This window comes from Macaca fascicularis, chromosome 8, assembly GCF_037993035.2.
Source record: "Macaca fascicularis isolate 582-1 chromosome 8, T2T-MFA8v1.1".
In the NCBI taxonomy this organism is placed as follows: domain Eukaryota; kingdom Metazoa; phylum Chordata; class Mammalia; order Primates; family Cercopithecidae; genus Macaca; species Macaca fascicularis.
In genome coordinates, this window is record NC_088382.1 from 114,074,859 (window position 1) to 114,090,064 (window position 15,206).

Consider the following 15,206-nt stretch of genomic DNA (forward strand, 5'->3'; position numbering starts at 1 on the left):
AAGGAAGAGGGCCATAAAGAGGGTGTGTTAATGAGTAGATTACCACTGTGAGCAACCAGAGTTCAGTCCCCAGAAAATCCTCAGAGCAACAACATGAACACAACTCCAAGGTAGGAGGTATACCTACTATATGTCTGCCCAGCCATATCTGCCACTTCCCGTCTTTTACTGAGTTCTCTTTGCTCTGAAGATGGAGAAAAAGCAATTGTTGCTCAACCCATAAGATCCTGCATGACCTGAACTTTAGCTTTCTCCAAAGCTCTCTATTGAGTTGTTCCCTCTCAACTCATTCACTCCGCTCCACTGACTCTGTCCCTGCCTCTCTTAGGAGACCTGAGTTCTTTCCCATTTCAGAGAGAGACATCATTCATGTTCTTCCCTCCTCTACCCATTCCTGTGCTGAGTCCAAGCAATTCTTAACCCTGGATCATGCTGGAATAATACAGAAAGCATTTACTCCATTCCCCAGAGATTCTGATTTAATCAATGTTGTTTCATCTCTGTATGTTCTGTGCCCATTGCAGTACCTGGCACATGAATATTCTCTAAATGTTTGAAGGGGAAAGGAAGAGAAGGACCAGTGAATTTCCCCAAAAGTTAAGAGATGGAATAATTATGATGGTTCACTTTTCCAATAGCAAACTGGGAAACCTGTGTAAGTTGCGTGTTAGTGTGAAATGTCATTTCCCAAAAATATTGCTAGTCCTGGTCTTGGAGTTTCCTAGATCCTTCTATGAAAATATTAATATGGAATGTCAATGCAGACCACATCTGAAGGCTGAATGCTCAGGTTTTCCAAAGTTCGTTACCAAATCAGTGTTAACTAGGACTTTTAACAAACACAATTTTAATTTATTTCTGTATCTATGCCTCAAATAACTTCTTGACTTCTAAAAAAGATTACATTTTGTTTTACTTTCAGGTGAATTTTAAGGTCTTTGCTTTCATGTGTGAAAAACAGATCCTCAGGCTCAGGAACTCATCCATGACTATCACTATATAATGCAGTTTCCCTGTTAGGTGCAATGAAACATAACAGAAAAATTGAAGTGTCCTTTCTCAACTTGTTACTTGACATGTGAGAAGAAAGCACAAAGCAGTGTTGAGGCATAGATACTGGGCAGTTGCCCAGGCTCACTTGTCAGCCAAGTAAGCAGCTCAGAAACACAACCAGGTGATGCAGGCCACTGTGACTGATGACTCAGCAAAGGGGAAAATGCCAGATGTCACTGACCTCACATGTTTACTAAAAAATTGTCACAATCATCAAAGCACAGTCTATAAAGCTCAAACTTACTATATAAAATTTATTATCAAAGTCCAGACAGATTAGAGACCCATATGCCTCTAGTCTGTTTACCACTGAGAACGAATACCATGGTTTTCATCTCTATAACCTCTGCACCAGCCACAATGCCTGGCATTTAGTGGGTTTCCAAGAAATACCTGTTGACTAAATTAATGGAACCTAACAGCCAACTTGAAAAATCCTTAGTTTGGGATTATTCCATAGTAGATGGCAGTTGAGGCTCTAGAATATGCCACTGTAGCATAAAGATTATTTTGAGCTCCAGATATTTGAGAATAGGTGTTGTTTTTTTTTTGTTTTCCTTAAGTCCCAAATCTGCTATAAAGCAAAGCCTCCCCAAAGACCTCAATTATCATAGATTCCCTCTCCAGGGGTTTCATACCAGAGACGATTGACTTATCACTAGAGACTTGGAAGCTGACACCATACCTAAATAGACATTGTCACAAAACTATCATATGTCCCATATCTCCTTCTAAGGGCCTATTTATCTTTTCTAAAAGTCATTTGTTTCCCTATGTGTCTTTTCTCCCCGTGACCGTCCCCTATTAAGAAGTTGTTTGTTTTTTTGCAAGTGCCTGCTCCGCCTTCCCTTATTCTGTTAAGATGGTGTAAAACCCCCAAAATCTAGCCTCCTCTTTGAGTCATATTTTGTCCAGGTGCAGTGGCTCACACCTGTTATCCCAACACTTTGGGAGGCCGAGGTGGGCAGATCACAAGGTCAGGAGATCAAGACCATCCTGGCTAACACGGTGAAACCCCATCTCTACTAAAAATACAAAAAAATTACCCAGGCGTGGTGGCGGGTGCCTGTAGTCCTAGCTACTCGGGAGGCTGAGGCAGGAGAATGGCATGAACCTGGGAGGCGGAGGTTGCAGTGAGCTGAGACTGCACCACTGCACTCCAGCCTGGGTGACAGAGTGAGACTCTGTCTCAAAAAAAAAAAGATGGTGTATAATCCCCCAAATCTAGCCCCCTCCTTGAGTCACATTTTTCTGTGAATTCCTACATATGCATGTGAATTTTTTTAATTAGTCTTTTCTTTTGTGAATCTCTCTTTTGTCAGTTTAATTTGCAGGCCCCCAATTACTAAACATAAGAGCGTCAAGGAAAAGATTTTCCTCCCTGACAGAAGTGTCATGGAAACCTTGATTTCTAGACTACCTCTCTCAGACATTGGTATCGTCTGGCTCTGTGTCCCCAACCAAATCTCATGTTGAATTATAATCCCCAATGTTGGGGGAGGGACCATGTGGGAGGTGATTGAATCATGGGGGCATATTTCCCTCTTGTTGATCTCATGAGTGAGTTCTCTTGAGCTTCCAGAGGCCTCTCTGGTCATGCCTCCTGTACATCCTGTGAAACTGTGAGTCAATTGAACCTCTTTTCTTTAAATATTACCCTGTCTCAAATAGTTCTTTATAGCAGTGTGAGAACAGACTAATACAGACATTGAAAACACCCAGACCAGACATGTGAGAGAGAAAACAAGGGGTGGAGGTGAATAGCATGCCAATGGAATATCAAAGCTGAAAGAAGGCAAGTTGTGGAATCTAAGTTCAGTGAAAGGATTCCTAACACACAACACCCTTAACAGAACCAAAACTTTAGTTAGCGTCAAGTGGTTTCAGTTAATCTTTGAGATTTTTTTGTGCTTCTTCTGATTAGTCTGAAGGTTAAGTTTGTAATCATTAAATAGCCATTCAAGGAAACCACGGAATTACAAACCCTCAAAGCTGGAGCATCTGAACTACTAATACAACACAATGGTTCAAAGCTCAGCCTTACCAGTTATTAAAGAGATGATCTTTTAAAGACAGTAAGGAGTGCTATGTTTTTCCTCTGAAATTAACATAGATTTTTTTAAAAGTCATTATCCAGGCTGGGCACAGTGGCTCACACCTGTTAATTCCAGCACTTCAGGAGGCTGAGGTGAGTAGATCACTTGAGCTCAGGAGTTTGAGATCAGCCTGGGCAACATAGTGAGACCCTGTCTCTACAAAAAAAAAAAAAAAAAAAAAAAAAATACATTAGCTGGGCATGGTGGCATGCACCTACAGTCCCAGCTACTCGGGAGGTTGAAGTGGGAGGATTGCTTGAGTCTGGGAGATTGAGGCTGCTGTGAGCTGAGATTGCACCACTGCATTCCAGCCCGGGTGAGAGAATGAGACCCCGTCTCAATAAAATAGAATAGAATAGAATAGAATAGAATAAAATAATGTCATTATCCAATATCGACCAGAATGCAGTGAAATGGGGATGATAATGGGCATATACACTGAAGAGCAGTTTGAACGAATGTACTAAACTCCTTTAAGATGTGTCTAATACTCATTGGCCCAGGCATTTTACTCTAAGGGATGATTTCTGAGGCAATCATCAAGAATGTGAACAATAATTTACATATAAGGATGTCTGTCACAGCATTGCGATATAGTGGAAAAAAACTGGAGATCACCAAAATGTTCATCATGGAGAAGATGAGAGCTGAACCATCAAAGTTTGGGGAAACAGGAAGAAAAATGAGTTTAAAACTTGGAGGAGAGGTCATGTTTGGTTTGGAACATGCTGAGTTTTGAGGTGCTTCTGGGATATCCAGGTTGTGATATCTAGAGACAGGCAGATATTGAGGCCTGATGCTTAAGGAATATGGAGGCTGGAGAGAGAGATCTGAGACTCAGCCTCAGAGAGGATAATGCGGCCACAAAATCACATTATCCAGTGGTATTTAAGGACGGGGGAAATGTTTAATGAACAAGGCTGACTCCAATCAGTATGCCCAATTTGGTAGAAGGAAACAAATGTTTGTTTATATGTCCCCCCCAAAAAAGAAATATCTAGAAGGATAGGGAGCCAAATGTTAAAATTACAGGTGATTTAAATATTATTTTTCTTTATATTCGTCTGCATTTTTCTTTTTTAAAAAAGCAGTTAATTCATTTAACTAATGCATATTGAGTGACTACAATGTGCCAGCATTTTCTTAAGGTCTGGATGATAAGTATATATTGTTTTTATAACTTAAGAAACTCTTTTTGAATTGCTCATCTAACCAATGCCTCATTTCACAGATAAGAAAATGCTGACAATCCTGAGAGAGGAAGTTACTTGCCCAAGGTCACAAAATCAGCCCATACAGCTCCTGAAGCCCAGCCTGGAGCTCTGGAAAGCTATAGAAAAGGGGATTTGATTTGCAACCAAGGTTTTTGAAGCACAGCTCTTCCATAAGTTGCAGAAGCTCTATAAATACAACTGTAAATGCGTGGTGTGCTTAATCACATGCCTTACACTGCCTTGTAAGTAATCACCACAATGGCATTTTACCAAAAAGTTTCAAAGCAAAATAATGTAATTTCCTTTCTCAATAATTTTGAGAACTTTTTGTCCTTTACAATAAAGAAAAAAGAAAAGAGAAAAAGAGAAGTGTGTTGCACGGTTTCCCAATATTTAAAAAGATGTTCCTCCTGCCAGCTGCTGACACTACTGGGTTTTTAATGCAACTCCACCCACTCCGACCTGCATACACCTCTGAATATAAATTTATGTATATTTGAAAACTTGCCAAACTCTTATACTTCATTCTCTTATCACAGAATGTAATAAAAGCAAAGTCACAATTCTTTCAAATTTATTGAATTCATACTACCTATTGAATAAAAAATTCCATTGTCCTTCCTCATAGATATTGAATGATCTGAAGACCACTGTACATCTGGTATAGACCAACAAAATGAAATACAATTTCTTTAAAGCAGAACATTATTTCCATTAGTTACTTCAGAAAGCTTTTACCTGTAATTAAGCTAATCAATTACAGGCTTTAAACCAATCTCTGACATGAATTAGATTTACGAAATAAATAACCTTTAGTTAATGTATATTGGTTTTTAAAATTGAGTCCCATCACAATCTAGTGATCGATAAATAGAGTACCAGAAATAATATCCTTTTCTATTTGTCAGGTATTATAAATGATCAGCCTGCTGGATGTAGAATGCAAACAGCTATTGGTCTAACCTTTAGGGGCCCATCTCCTGAAAGCATAATATATCATTTTTACTTTATGTTTTTTCTGTACTTAAGGTCCATTTCTGCAGCCTTACAGATGATGTGGCTATAAATGCATGTATTATACAAATGCCTTATAAACCGAATACCTGCAGTGTATATTTATTTTGATAACCTTAACTGCCTCTAGCTTTAGGAAAGTGAAGAGCTACTGTCTTTTCTATGGATGACTCTGCTCTATTTTCGAGAAAAGATGCTTCGCATTAACATGCAACTTATGCGGCTTTGTCATCTATCACTTGCCACCCTGACAAATCTGAACATTAGATGTTTTTTCAAAAGAACAGACATTAATAGGTAACAGCTTTAGCGATGGGTCAGGCAGTACTGAATTTGAAGAGTCACTCGATCAGTTACAGCCCTAGGTGTACAACCTTAGACCTTAGGCAAGTAACTTAGGCTTCAGTTTCCTCAATTGTAAAAAAGTAGACAATGACATCTGGGATTTTTGGAAGATAATGCATAATTTATGACATTGCCTGGTATGCGCTTGATAAAATAGATGGTACTTAAAGGTATAAATAAGAAGATGTTTTTCAAGTTTAACATATCATACAACCAGTATTTACAAAAGGCCTATCTTTGTCTCTAGCTCCCCAAAACAAACACCCACCAACGTTGCTTTGGGGATTATTGTGAAGGCCAGGAAAGAAGACAGAATAACTCTATAATGCCCTTCTTCCAGAATTCAGGCCAATACTGTAATGTTCATGTTTATCTATACTTCCCCATCTGGTTCACTTTATGAAGCCTCAGTTGTTTCTGGGGGTGGCAGTGGTTACCTTTCGGGATCCTACCAACTGACTCTGAAGTAGACTATTGCAACACAGCCCCTTTGTGAGTACTGTTTAATATTCAACAGGAATTTGGTATTTGCTAAACCTTTGACCTTAGTATCTCTGACCATATCGTTTTCTGCTTAAGATCCTAAACTCACGAAGAACATGTTTTTGTTTAATGTTTTCACAACTTTTAAGTACAGAAATGCTTAGAGGATCGGCTGGTGGATAAATCCTTTGAGATGTTGACAACAACATACTATACCCCATAAGGACCTACATTCTCAGTTAAGAATTGTAAATCTCTCTAAACTAGAGAATCCCAGAATGGCTAAGGAACAGATAGAAGACCAGGAAGACCCCACTTTCCAGGATCTTGGAGCATGCAAAGATAATCTTGAGAAAGAGAGGGAATGCCCCCTGCCCACAGCATTCCAGTTCTCTTATTTGCTGCTTCATCTGGACGGCAGAAAGAGAATGAAAGTTACTGCTCAGCTATAAGAGGGAGAATGATGCTAGTGGTCAGAAATAGCAGCTCCCCACCTTGCAGATGGGAGTGTTCAATGGGATGCCCTGCCATCAGCAAAGGACTTCGTTAATGATAAGTCTATGACAACAGAAAGGGATTGCTCTATGACTGCAAGTTCTGACATTTTAAATACAGGTGTACACACACAGACACATGAACAATATGATCTCAATTATGTAAAATAGAGCATATTAAAACATGTAAAGGCAATGCACCAAAACATTGGCTGTCACTGAGAGGGAGAGTATTATTAATGTTTTTCTTCTTTTTACTTTCCTATTATTTTTCCAATTGTTTCCTATAATCACATATTGTTTTGATAGCTAAAAAATTCATTAAAATGTAAAAATAAGTTCATTCAAATTTGGTGCATATTACTTTTTAGCAAAAGGGAAAATGAATACACAAAACAAAGTTTGCCAATTTTTAAAGCAGACAATGATCTGTTCTACAAAAGACTTTATTGACATAATGATAAAGGTTGATAATTAGTAATCAGGGAGAAGCTTTCCAAATGGCGATTTGAGCAGCTTGCCCAGATCCTTCTCTCTGGGTCAAATCTACCTGCCTTCCTTTTTTTCTGTTAAACATTCCTGTTAATCATAGAGGATTGGGGAACTTGGAGAGGGGGAAGTGTAAGGAGAGCAAAACTGTCAGAAATCAGTATATGAATGAAGTAGCTATCACCAAAACTGCTTTGAAAGACCGTCAGCCTGTCCATAGTAACATGGGAAGAGAAAGACAGAGAGGGATTGAGGGGGTGGGGGGGAGAAGGAAGGGAGGGAGCGATGGAGAGAGGGAGCGAGGAAGGAAGGAAGCCTACTATACACTGGACTTAATAGCCCAACTTGTTTCACACATCAATGTGTGGTCCAAGTGAAAAGCCAAGGCCTTTAGTGTATCAATACACCTTCACTTTGGAAGGAGCCATTTCTCCCAAGGCAGCTCAAAACACAGGACTCAAGGAGGGTGTGGGCTTTACTTTAGCCCAAGTGCTGAGAATAGAATTTTCACTCTATGTTCCTGCAAAGCTGCTCTGTTAGTCTCTCGATCTTGCATTGAGGAGGTTTGCGGAAATGTTGCAGGGGTGTCCAATCTTTGGCTTCCCTTGTCTTGGGCCACACACAAAATATATTAACACTAACGACAGCTGATGAACTAAGAAAAAAAATTGCAAAAGAAAAAAAATCTCATAATGTTTTAAGAAAGTTTATGAATTTGTGTTGGGCCACATTCAAAGCCATCCTGGGCTGCGTGCCGCCTGCAGGTTGGACAAGGTTGGTAAGTTTCCTTTCATTGACCCAAACTTCTAGGCCTTTGTATCTAGAGAAACCCAAGCCTACCTCCACCTGGGGAGTGGTGATCTGACTGCCCTCCTGCAACATCAGTAAAACTATGGGTACTTCAGCAGCAAGAATGCTGTGTCCCCAGAACAAGTGGGATGGAGAAAAGAGCCTGTGAGGCTGCGTTGGTGTGTATGAGTGCTGCGAGGTCGTTTCCGGAATACTTTTTCTTCTAAACCCTGGTCGGGGCTATATTTTTTTCTACTGGGGGTGGGAGTGGGGGCAGAGGGTAGGGGACGGGAACGTGAACACGGTGGGCATCTAGCCCATTCAGATACATCACCCGCTACACTGCTCACTTTGAGTCAAGGCTGTAACTCCCAGGTGAATGGATTTTTCATTTGGTTTTGGCTGGGGATAAAGGATGGGTCGAAATGGTTGGAAGAAATGACTGGGACTGCCTACTTTTAAAAAAGATTCTAAAGAAGGTATGGAAGATTTCCGACTGCCACAGAACACCAATCAAAATGGGGTGGCGGGGGGATTTGGGGAGTAAGCGGTATAGAGAAATGAGGTTAAGGGGATGGCCTTAAACTCATCAAATTAACCAAAGGGAGGAGTCGAGGGCGTCTGGTTGAGCCAAGGCTGCTGGGCTGCTGCCCAGAAGGGGCGCCTGCAAGGGACCCCAGCGAAGAGAATCTGAGTCCCCTCTGACACCCGCCGGGGCCGCGCTCCTTCCCGCCCACGCAGCCCCTCGGCACCGCGCTGCGCGAGGTGGCCCTGCTGGGGACCCCGGGACGGCTGGAGAGGCTGCCTGAGGCTCCGTGGGTACCGCGGGGCGGGGTCGCGGCGGGGCGGGTACCTTGGTGCCCTGGTGGAAGTCGTCGATGGACCGCGAGTCCATGAAGGGGAACTCCATGTGCGTGTGTGTGTCGATGCCTCCGGGCAAGACGAGCTTGCCGGCGGCGTCGAGGACCCGCAGCCCCACAGGAGCGCCCCCGGGAGGCAGCAGATCGTGCCCAAGCGCCCGCACCACGCCGTCCTCCACCAGCACGTCGGCCACCTCGGAGAAGTCGTCGTTGACCACGCGACCCCCGCGGATCAGGAGCCGCGAGGGCGCCGCCATGGCAAGGGACGCGCCGGGTCCTACCCGGCCCGGGATGCGCGCAGGGGCTGGGCTGGGCTGGCCGGGCTGGGGGTGCCCTCCTGCAAAGTTCTCACCGACAGCCCCCGAGCTCTGGCTCGGGCCGCAAATCCGGAGGACGGCGGCCTGGCGGATTTATGACCTGGCCGCACATGCGGCTCCTCCCCCGGGAAGGCTGGGCTGGAGCCCAAAGGCCGGGATTGAAAAGGTCCGCATGGTCCTTTCACACTCAGATCCCAAGTGTTCTGCGCCCTGAGTCGAGGTATCCACCCAGGCTTCGGAGTCATTGGAAGGGAAAGATCTTGGAGTTTTAAGAGAAAGGGACATGCGTTTTTCATCGTAAGATTAGGCGCCTGAGGGAAAGAAATCCACCTCATTCTTCCCTTGGTTGGGGGTGTGTTTGTACCAAAAGACAGATCCAGAGGGAGAAGGAAAGCAAGAACCATCACCAGAAGTAGCAACAAAAATACCCAAACACACCCAAGCCAGAACAGAGCCACTCGATCTGGGTTTCCTTTTAAACGTTCTTAAGCCAGGAGCAAATTATCATATAATCCCAGTAATTGGCAGACACAGGGAAAGATCAGAGTAAAATATTTAATCTATTTGAAATAAAACGACTTGGTGCCAACTATTCTCCACATTTTAATGATACAACACATATCAGCAAGTGTTTCTTGGAAAATAACTGGTACTGTAACTCTAAAGATTTCGATTTCTACTCCCAGCTTTTCCACAAAACCAGTTTAGAGATCTTCAGTTAAATCTTTTATTCTCTTGGTTCCTCAGTTTTCTCATATATAAAACTGAGTAATACTTGTTCTTGCCTTCCAGATTTGCTTTGAGAAGCAAATATGATGATGGCTGTGAATACACCTTAATAAAGTGGGAAGCACCATGCAAATTCACTTAAATATTGGTTTTGTAAGGACTACAAAGCTGACTAGGGGGATTGGTTAGAGGGCTAAGTGAGAAAGATAAACCACATTTCCACCCTCAAGTAGCCAACAGCCAACAGTGACACACATACATATTTCAATATATAAAGCAGAACATTATATATTTGAGAAGGGATAAAGATAAGAATTTAGAGGAAAGAGTGAGTTTATTTCTGGCTTAAAGAAATCAGATATGGAAGATTTGTGAAGAGATATTTGAACTAGGATACAGAGAATGTGAACACGCAGAGATGAGTGGTGGAAAGAGGACATGGTACTCCAGGTAGAGTGAACACAGTGTGTAAAGGCACAGAGAGGATGAAGGAATGCACTTCCTGTGATTAAGCTACGAGGGATAGGCTTACACTGAATCCTGGACCATCCCTTTGCTTATAGGGGAGGAGGAGTTAGAAGAGACAGAGTGGTCAGAGAGAAGGGAGACCACAGGTCTATGTGATGGAAGACAGGAATGCAGAATTTTAAGAAGGGCAACAGGATGGAATCTTGCAGAAGGGTTATGAAAGGTTGTGGGGAGGTGGGGTGGACATCTGCTGACCAGACATGTATTCTCATCCTTATTCTGTTAATAGTCACTGGCATTTCTGTGGTGGGAAATCCTCTGCCTGAAGTCTCAGAACACTTGTTTTGGAGAAACTGATGATGAGACACAGGACTAGCTGGATTTCCTAGGCTGACTAAAAATTCCTAAGCCTAGTTGGGGAAGGTGATCGCACCTACCTTTAAACACAGGGCTTGTATCTTAGCTCACACCCGACCAGTCAGGTAGTAAAGAGGGCTCACTAAAATACAAATTAGGCTAAAAGCAGGAGGTAAAGAAATAGTCAAATCATATATCGCCTGAGAGCACAGGGGGCGGGGCAATGATCAGGATATAACCCCAGGCATTCCAGCAGGGAGCGGCAACCTCCTTCGGGTCCCCTCCTATTGTATGGGAGCTCTGTTTTCACGCTATTAAATCTGCAACTGACTGCACAGGCTTCTGGTCTGTGTTTGTTACCGCTCCACCTGAGCTTTTACTCACCGTCCACCACTGCTGTTTGCTGCCGTCTCAGACCCACCGCTGACTTCCACCCCTCCGGATCCAGCAGGGTGTCCGCTGCGCTCCTGATCCAGCGAGGTGCCCATTGCTGCGTAGCTCAGGCTGGAGACTCACCATTGTTCCTGCATGGCTAAGTGCCCGGGTTTGTCCTAATCGAGCGGAACACTAGTCGTTAGGTTCCATGGTTCTCTTCCGTGTCCCATGTTTTCTAATAGAGCTATAACACTCACTGCATGGCTGAAGGTTCCATTCTTTGGACTCTATGAGGCCAAGAATCCCAGGTCAGAGAACAAAAGGCTTGCCGCCATCTTGGGAGCAGCCCACCACCATCTTGGGAGCTCTAAGAACAAAGACCCACCCATAACAATGGGACCTGTAGCTCTGCGACTGAGCTCTCACCTAGACTCTTCCAATCAAGGCAGGGAATCCTCAAGCCACAGTGATGATACAGGGATGGGCACACGCTCCAAGCTGACTTCTCATGCCCACGAAGTGAGTGCAGATCCCAAGACTTCTTATTTTTAGGTTGAGCAGACAAGAGGCTTGTTCTTTCCTCATGGACTTGACTCCTAGGGAGTGTAAACAAGGGGCTTCTGGGAGCCTTCTAGACAACACAGAGAAATAGCCCTTCTGTGAACAGAGCCAACATCAAGAACAGGAAGGAGAGATGGAGACAGGCTAGCTTCTCATGACACTGAGTTCCTGAATCCCACCATGCCTAAAGCCCCCTCCCCTGGACTTTCCACTTTTTGCTTAAGCTGATTTGAGTCTTTTGTCACTTGCAGGTTCCACTGACAGACACTGGGAAGATACCTTCTTCATGTTTCGAGACAAGGTGGTCACATGTGACCTCAGAGATGGCATTTTCAATAGCGGAATGTGAGGTATTATTATTGCCAAATCTCTTAAAGCTTCAGCTTACACAAACCTCAAAATAATTAAAAATTAGAAAGCATCAATAATTTAAAGTTCCATAGATTTGGCTGTCAAGCCAGGAACAAGAAACCCAAGGAGGTTATGCAATTATTGTCAAGGGACCTTTGTGTAAGGGTGAAAGGGGTAATTATAAACATAATGAAATTTCTACAAGCTGTACAAGTAAGCCCCACCTTAGAAAAATAAGATTGGATGTCAGTGCAGTTGTGCCATCCTTTCTGAAACTGTCCAGATTAATGATTTCAAAGGTTTCTTTTATCTTAGACAGTTTACATCATGAAATGCCCTGTAACATAACACAAAACAAACTTCCCACATTTAATTAACTCAAACTTTCATCAGAAAAGGGGGATTGTAGAATGTCACCGAAGCGGGAGGAAATGGCTCACTGAGATTCACTGACAGCAATAAAAGAGAGGTAGTTTTAGGGAGAAATGTTAACTCACAGAACAGAAGGGACTTTTCCCCTTTCTGGCCATCATTCCCACACACTAGCTTGCAGGGCAGGTGGCTGAGCCTGGACAAACCTGCTCAGTGGGGGAAACTTGTTCTCAGCACACACTCACCTTCATTTTCTTTGTCCTACCGTACCTCCTCCTTACCCAGCAGACACTCCAGGCCCTCCATGGGCAGTAAACAAGAATCAGGGGACACAATGTTGGCATTGGGATAAAGGTGGGATGGAGAGCTCCTGCTGTTCTTCATTTTTGTTGCTGGGGAGAGAGTCAGTTGCATTGATGAACATATCAAGGATGTCTGAGAATACATTACTCCTCAGAGGAATCAAAGTTTTAAAGAAGCATTTTACATGACGGTTACAAAGACTGTCAATGCTTAACCCATGAAAACACATCTATCTGGAAGTGTAGGTGAGGGTGATTTGGCAAGAAGAGCCTCCCATTCGTTCTTGATGGTCTACAGGAGAGAGGCCTGGAGGAGCAAGCAGGTGACTTCCTTCACTGAATGGTTGAGATTTTGAGAAACGAGTCCACCAGGGTCAGTTGTATTTCAGTCTTCGGCTATCCTGGAGGTGCCAAGTTTGCTTTCTCTTTGCTCCTGACCCTATCCACTCCTACTACAGGCTCCTGTGGGCTAGGAGAGGTTTTTAGGCTGTTGTTTCCACCAAATGGAAGAGTCCTCTGGGGCACAGGGAAGGAATGGTGAGGGTGGATGAGTGAGACTGAGCAAGGAGAGTTGGGCGTCTCAAAGCAGTGCACATGCACCAGCATCTGTGGAAACTCCAGTTCCCTGGACACTGAGGGATAGAATTCCCTGGCAGGGTAATGTATTTATACTTGAATCAGTGATGAAAGTGGGAGTTGGGAAAGGTAGATGGCATAGAAAGGGTGGAAGAAAATTTAATGAGGAAATAGTAATCTAATCTAATAGTAATCTGATGCTTCTGCAGAGAGCTTGGGCAAGTCACTTAACAGCTCAGGGTCTCTGCCTCCTCCACAGCTAGGTTGGCAAAAGCTTGTAAGACCCACCCTTCCCACTTTTATAATTTTACAATTCTCTGAATGGAGAGTGCCTGGTATAGTCCTAGAATTACACTCTTCCCAGATTCAGATGAGTGAATTGGGAACCAAGGAAAACTTGCCTTCTAGATTCAGAACTATTTTATTCCTGGTCCTTCCACTGGGGCCAAGTGGATCCCCTTGGAAAGGAGCTACATACAGAGTGTAAAACCTACAGTCCTGGGGATGGGGCGGTGATGCTTGGTGGGACTGGTTTTAAAGTCCTCATACTGAAGAGCAGGTATGACATTTTAATCACTGCTCAGAATTAACACGCACGATAGGCAGGGATGGTCTCCCCTGACTCTGGGGGGCCGTGGAGAGAGCTGGCCCACTACACAACTCCAGTGGATACTGTCCCTGAAGCACCACTCCTGGGCAGAAGGAGAAAAGAGGTAATCCACATAACAGTACCAGTGACAGTAGCTGAGATTTGTCCATTATTAACATCAAGTTAGTACTGGGCCAAGTTTATTCATATGCATTATTTTACTTAATCCTCAGAATTCTTTGAGCTAAGTACTGTTTTACCTTTAACAGATGAGCCTTTTCAGGTCAAACGATTTGCCCAAGATCACATGGCAGTCAATGTTGGAGGCAAGGCTTTCCTTCTGGAAGCTGTAATTTACCCATTATGCAATTCCATGCTCCAAAGCCACGTCCAAATCCTGGCTACACCCGGGCCTCAGATTACGTATGTGAATCAATGATGATCCCAGAATGAAATCTGACATCATGGACATTACCTTCAGACTTTGCTCACTTCTGTCCGCTGCTTCCAGGCTGGTTCATTCAGTCATCTCAATATTGTAGAGCCAGTCTATGTGTTTGCTCAGGTGATCAGTGTCATCAGTGTTCAAAAAACCTATAGTTTATAACTTTATAGTTTGTAACTTTATAACTGTAGTTATAAAGCAGTCCTTTTGTAATAAATTAACAAATTTGGTGGGAGCAGATTCAACACACTAACACTGAACTGCCTGGGGGAAGAACTTTCGGATATGCTATTGTGTAACTCCAAGAAATTCAAGGAATTACTTATTCAAAAGTTCCTATTTCCAATATTGTCTGGTATTACATGGTGGTGGTGTTTTTTGGTTGTTTGCTTGTTTTTTGTTAAAGATATTCTGATGCTAAACAGGCAGTTTCAAGCATATCCTGGGGAAGCTGGCTCTTACAGTGTGCAGTGAGTCCTCCCTAATCCTCAGGGAACACACTGTGGACAGTATGAAACTGCAGATAGTCCCAAACTCGATTGCCATCAACTGGAACACGTTTCTTTTCACATCTCCCACGAACTTAACGCCTCTTCCATCTTAACTAAGCACTCGTCCACCACACACCATGGCGGTAACTCTTGTAGTCTGAGGAGCAACAGCAAAACTAGCACTAATTTCTTTCTTCCTTGTTCACAATTTCATGCATAGAAGTTTTGTTCTCACCATAGATCTCAGCAACCTCAGTATATGATTTTTTCTCTTTCCTTATTAAGTGGAGAACTTTTACCATTTCACTTAAAGAAAACACTTTTCTGCTTCTCTTTAGTGAATCAGAATTGCCGGCATCACTATTCTTGTGCTTTGGGGCCAGTATGAAGTAAAATAATGGTGACTTGAACACGAGCACTACGATATTGGAACAGC

At 43.2% G+C, this 15,206-nt stretch overlaps 1 protein-coding gene and 1 long non-coding RNA gene across 13 annotated transcripts in view; one reads left to right on the top strand and one right to left on the bottom strand.

Moving 5' to 3' along the window:
* The window catches only part of DPYS (dihydropyrimidinase), a 95,181-nt gene extending 85,956 nt beyond the window's left edge, over positions 1 to 9,225 (bottom strand). For all 12 annotated transcript variants that reach the window (XR_012416586.1, XR_012416585.1, XR_012416587.1 and 9 more), the window contains exon 1: positions 8,831 to 9,225. Coding sequence is in view for 9 of the 12 variants with exons in the window: in XM_073999276.1 (XP_073855377.1) it covers positions 8,831 to 9,094 (264 nt within the window). In the remaining 3 variants the exon portion in view is untranslated. The remainder of the gene's footprint in view (positions 1 to 8,830) is intronic.
* LOC141407449 (uncharacterized) lies at positions 3,070 to 4,727 on the top strand. The gene is made up of 2 exons (XR_012416588.1): positions 3,070 to 3,241; positions 4,381 to 4,727. It is a non-coding gene; the product is annotated as an uncharacterized lncRNA (long non-coding RNA).
* Positions 9,226 to 15,206: the final 5,981 nt, after the last annotated feature.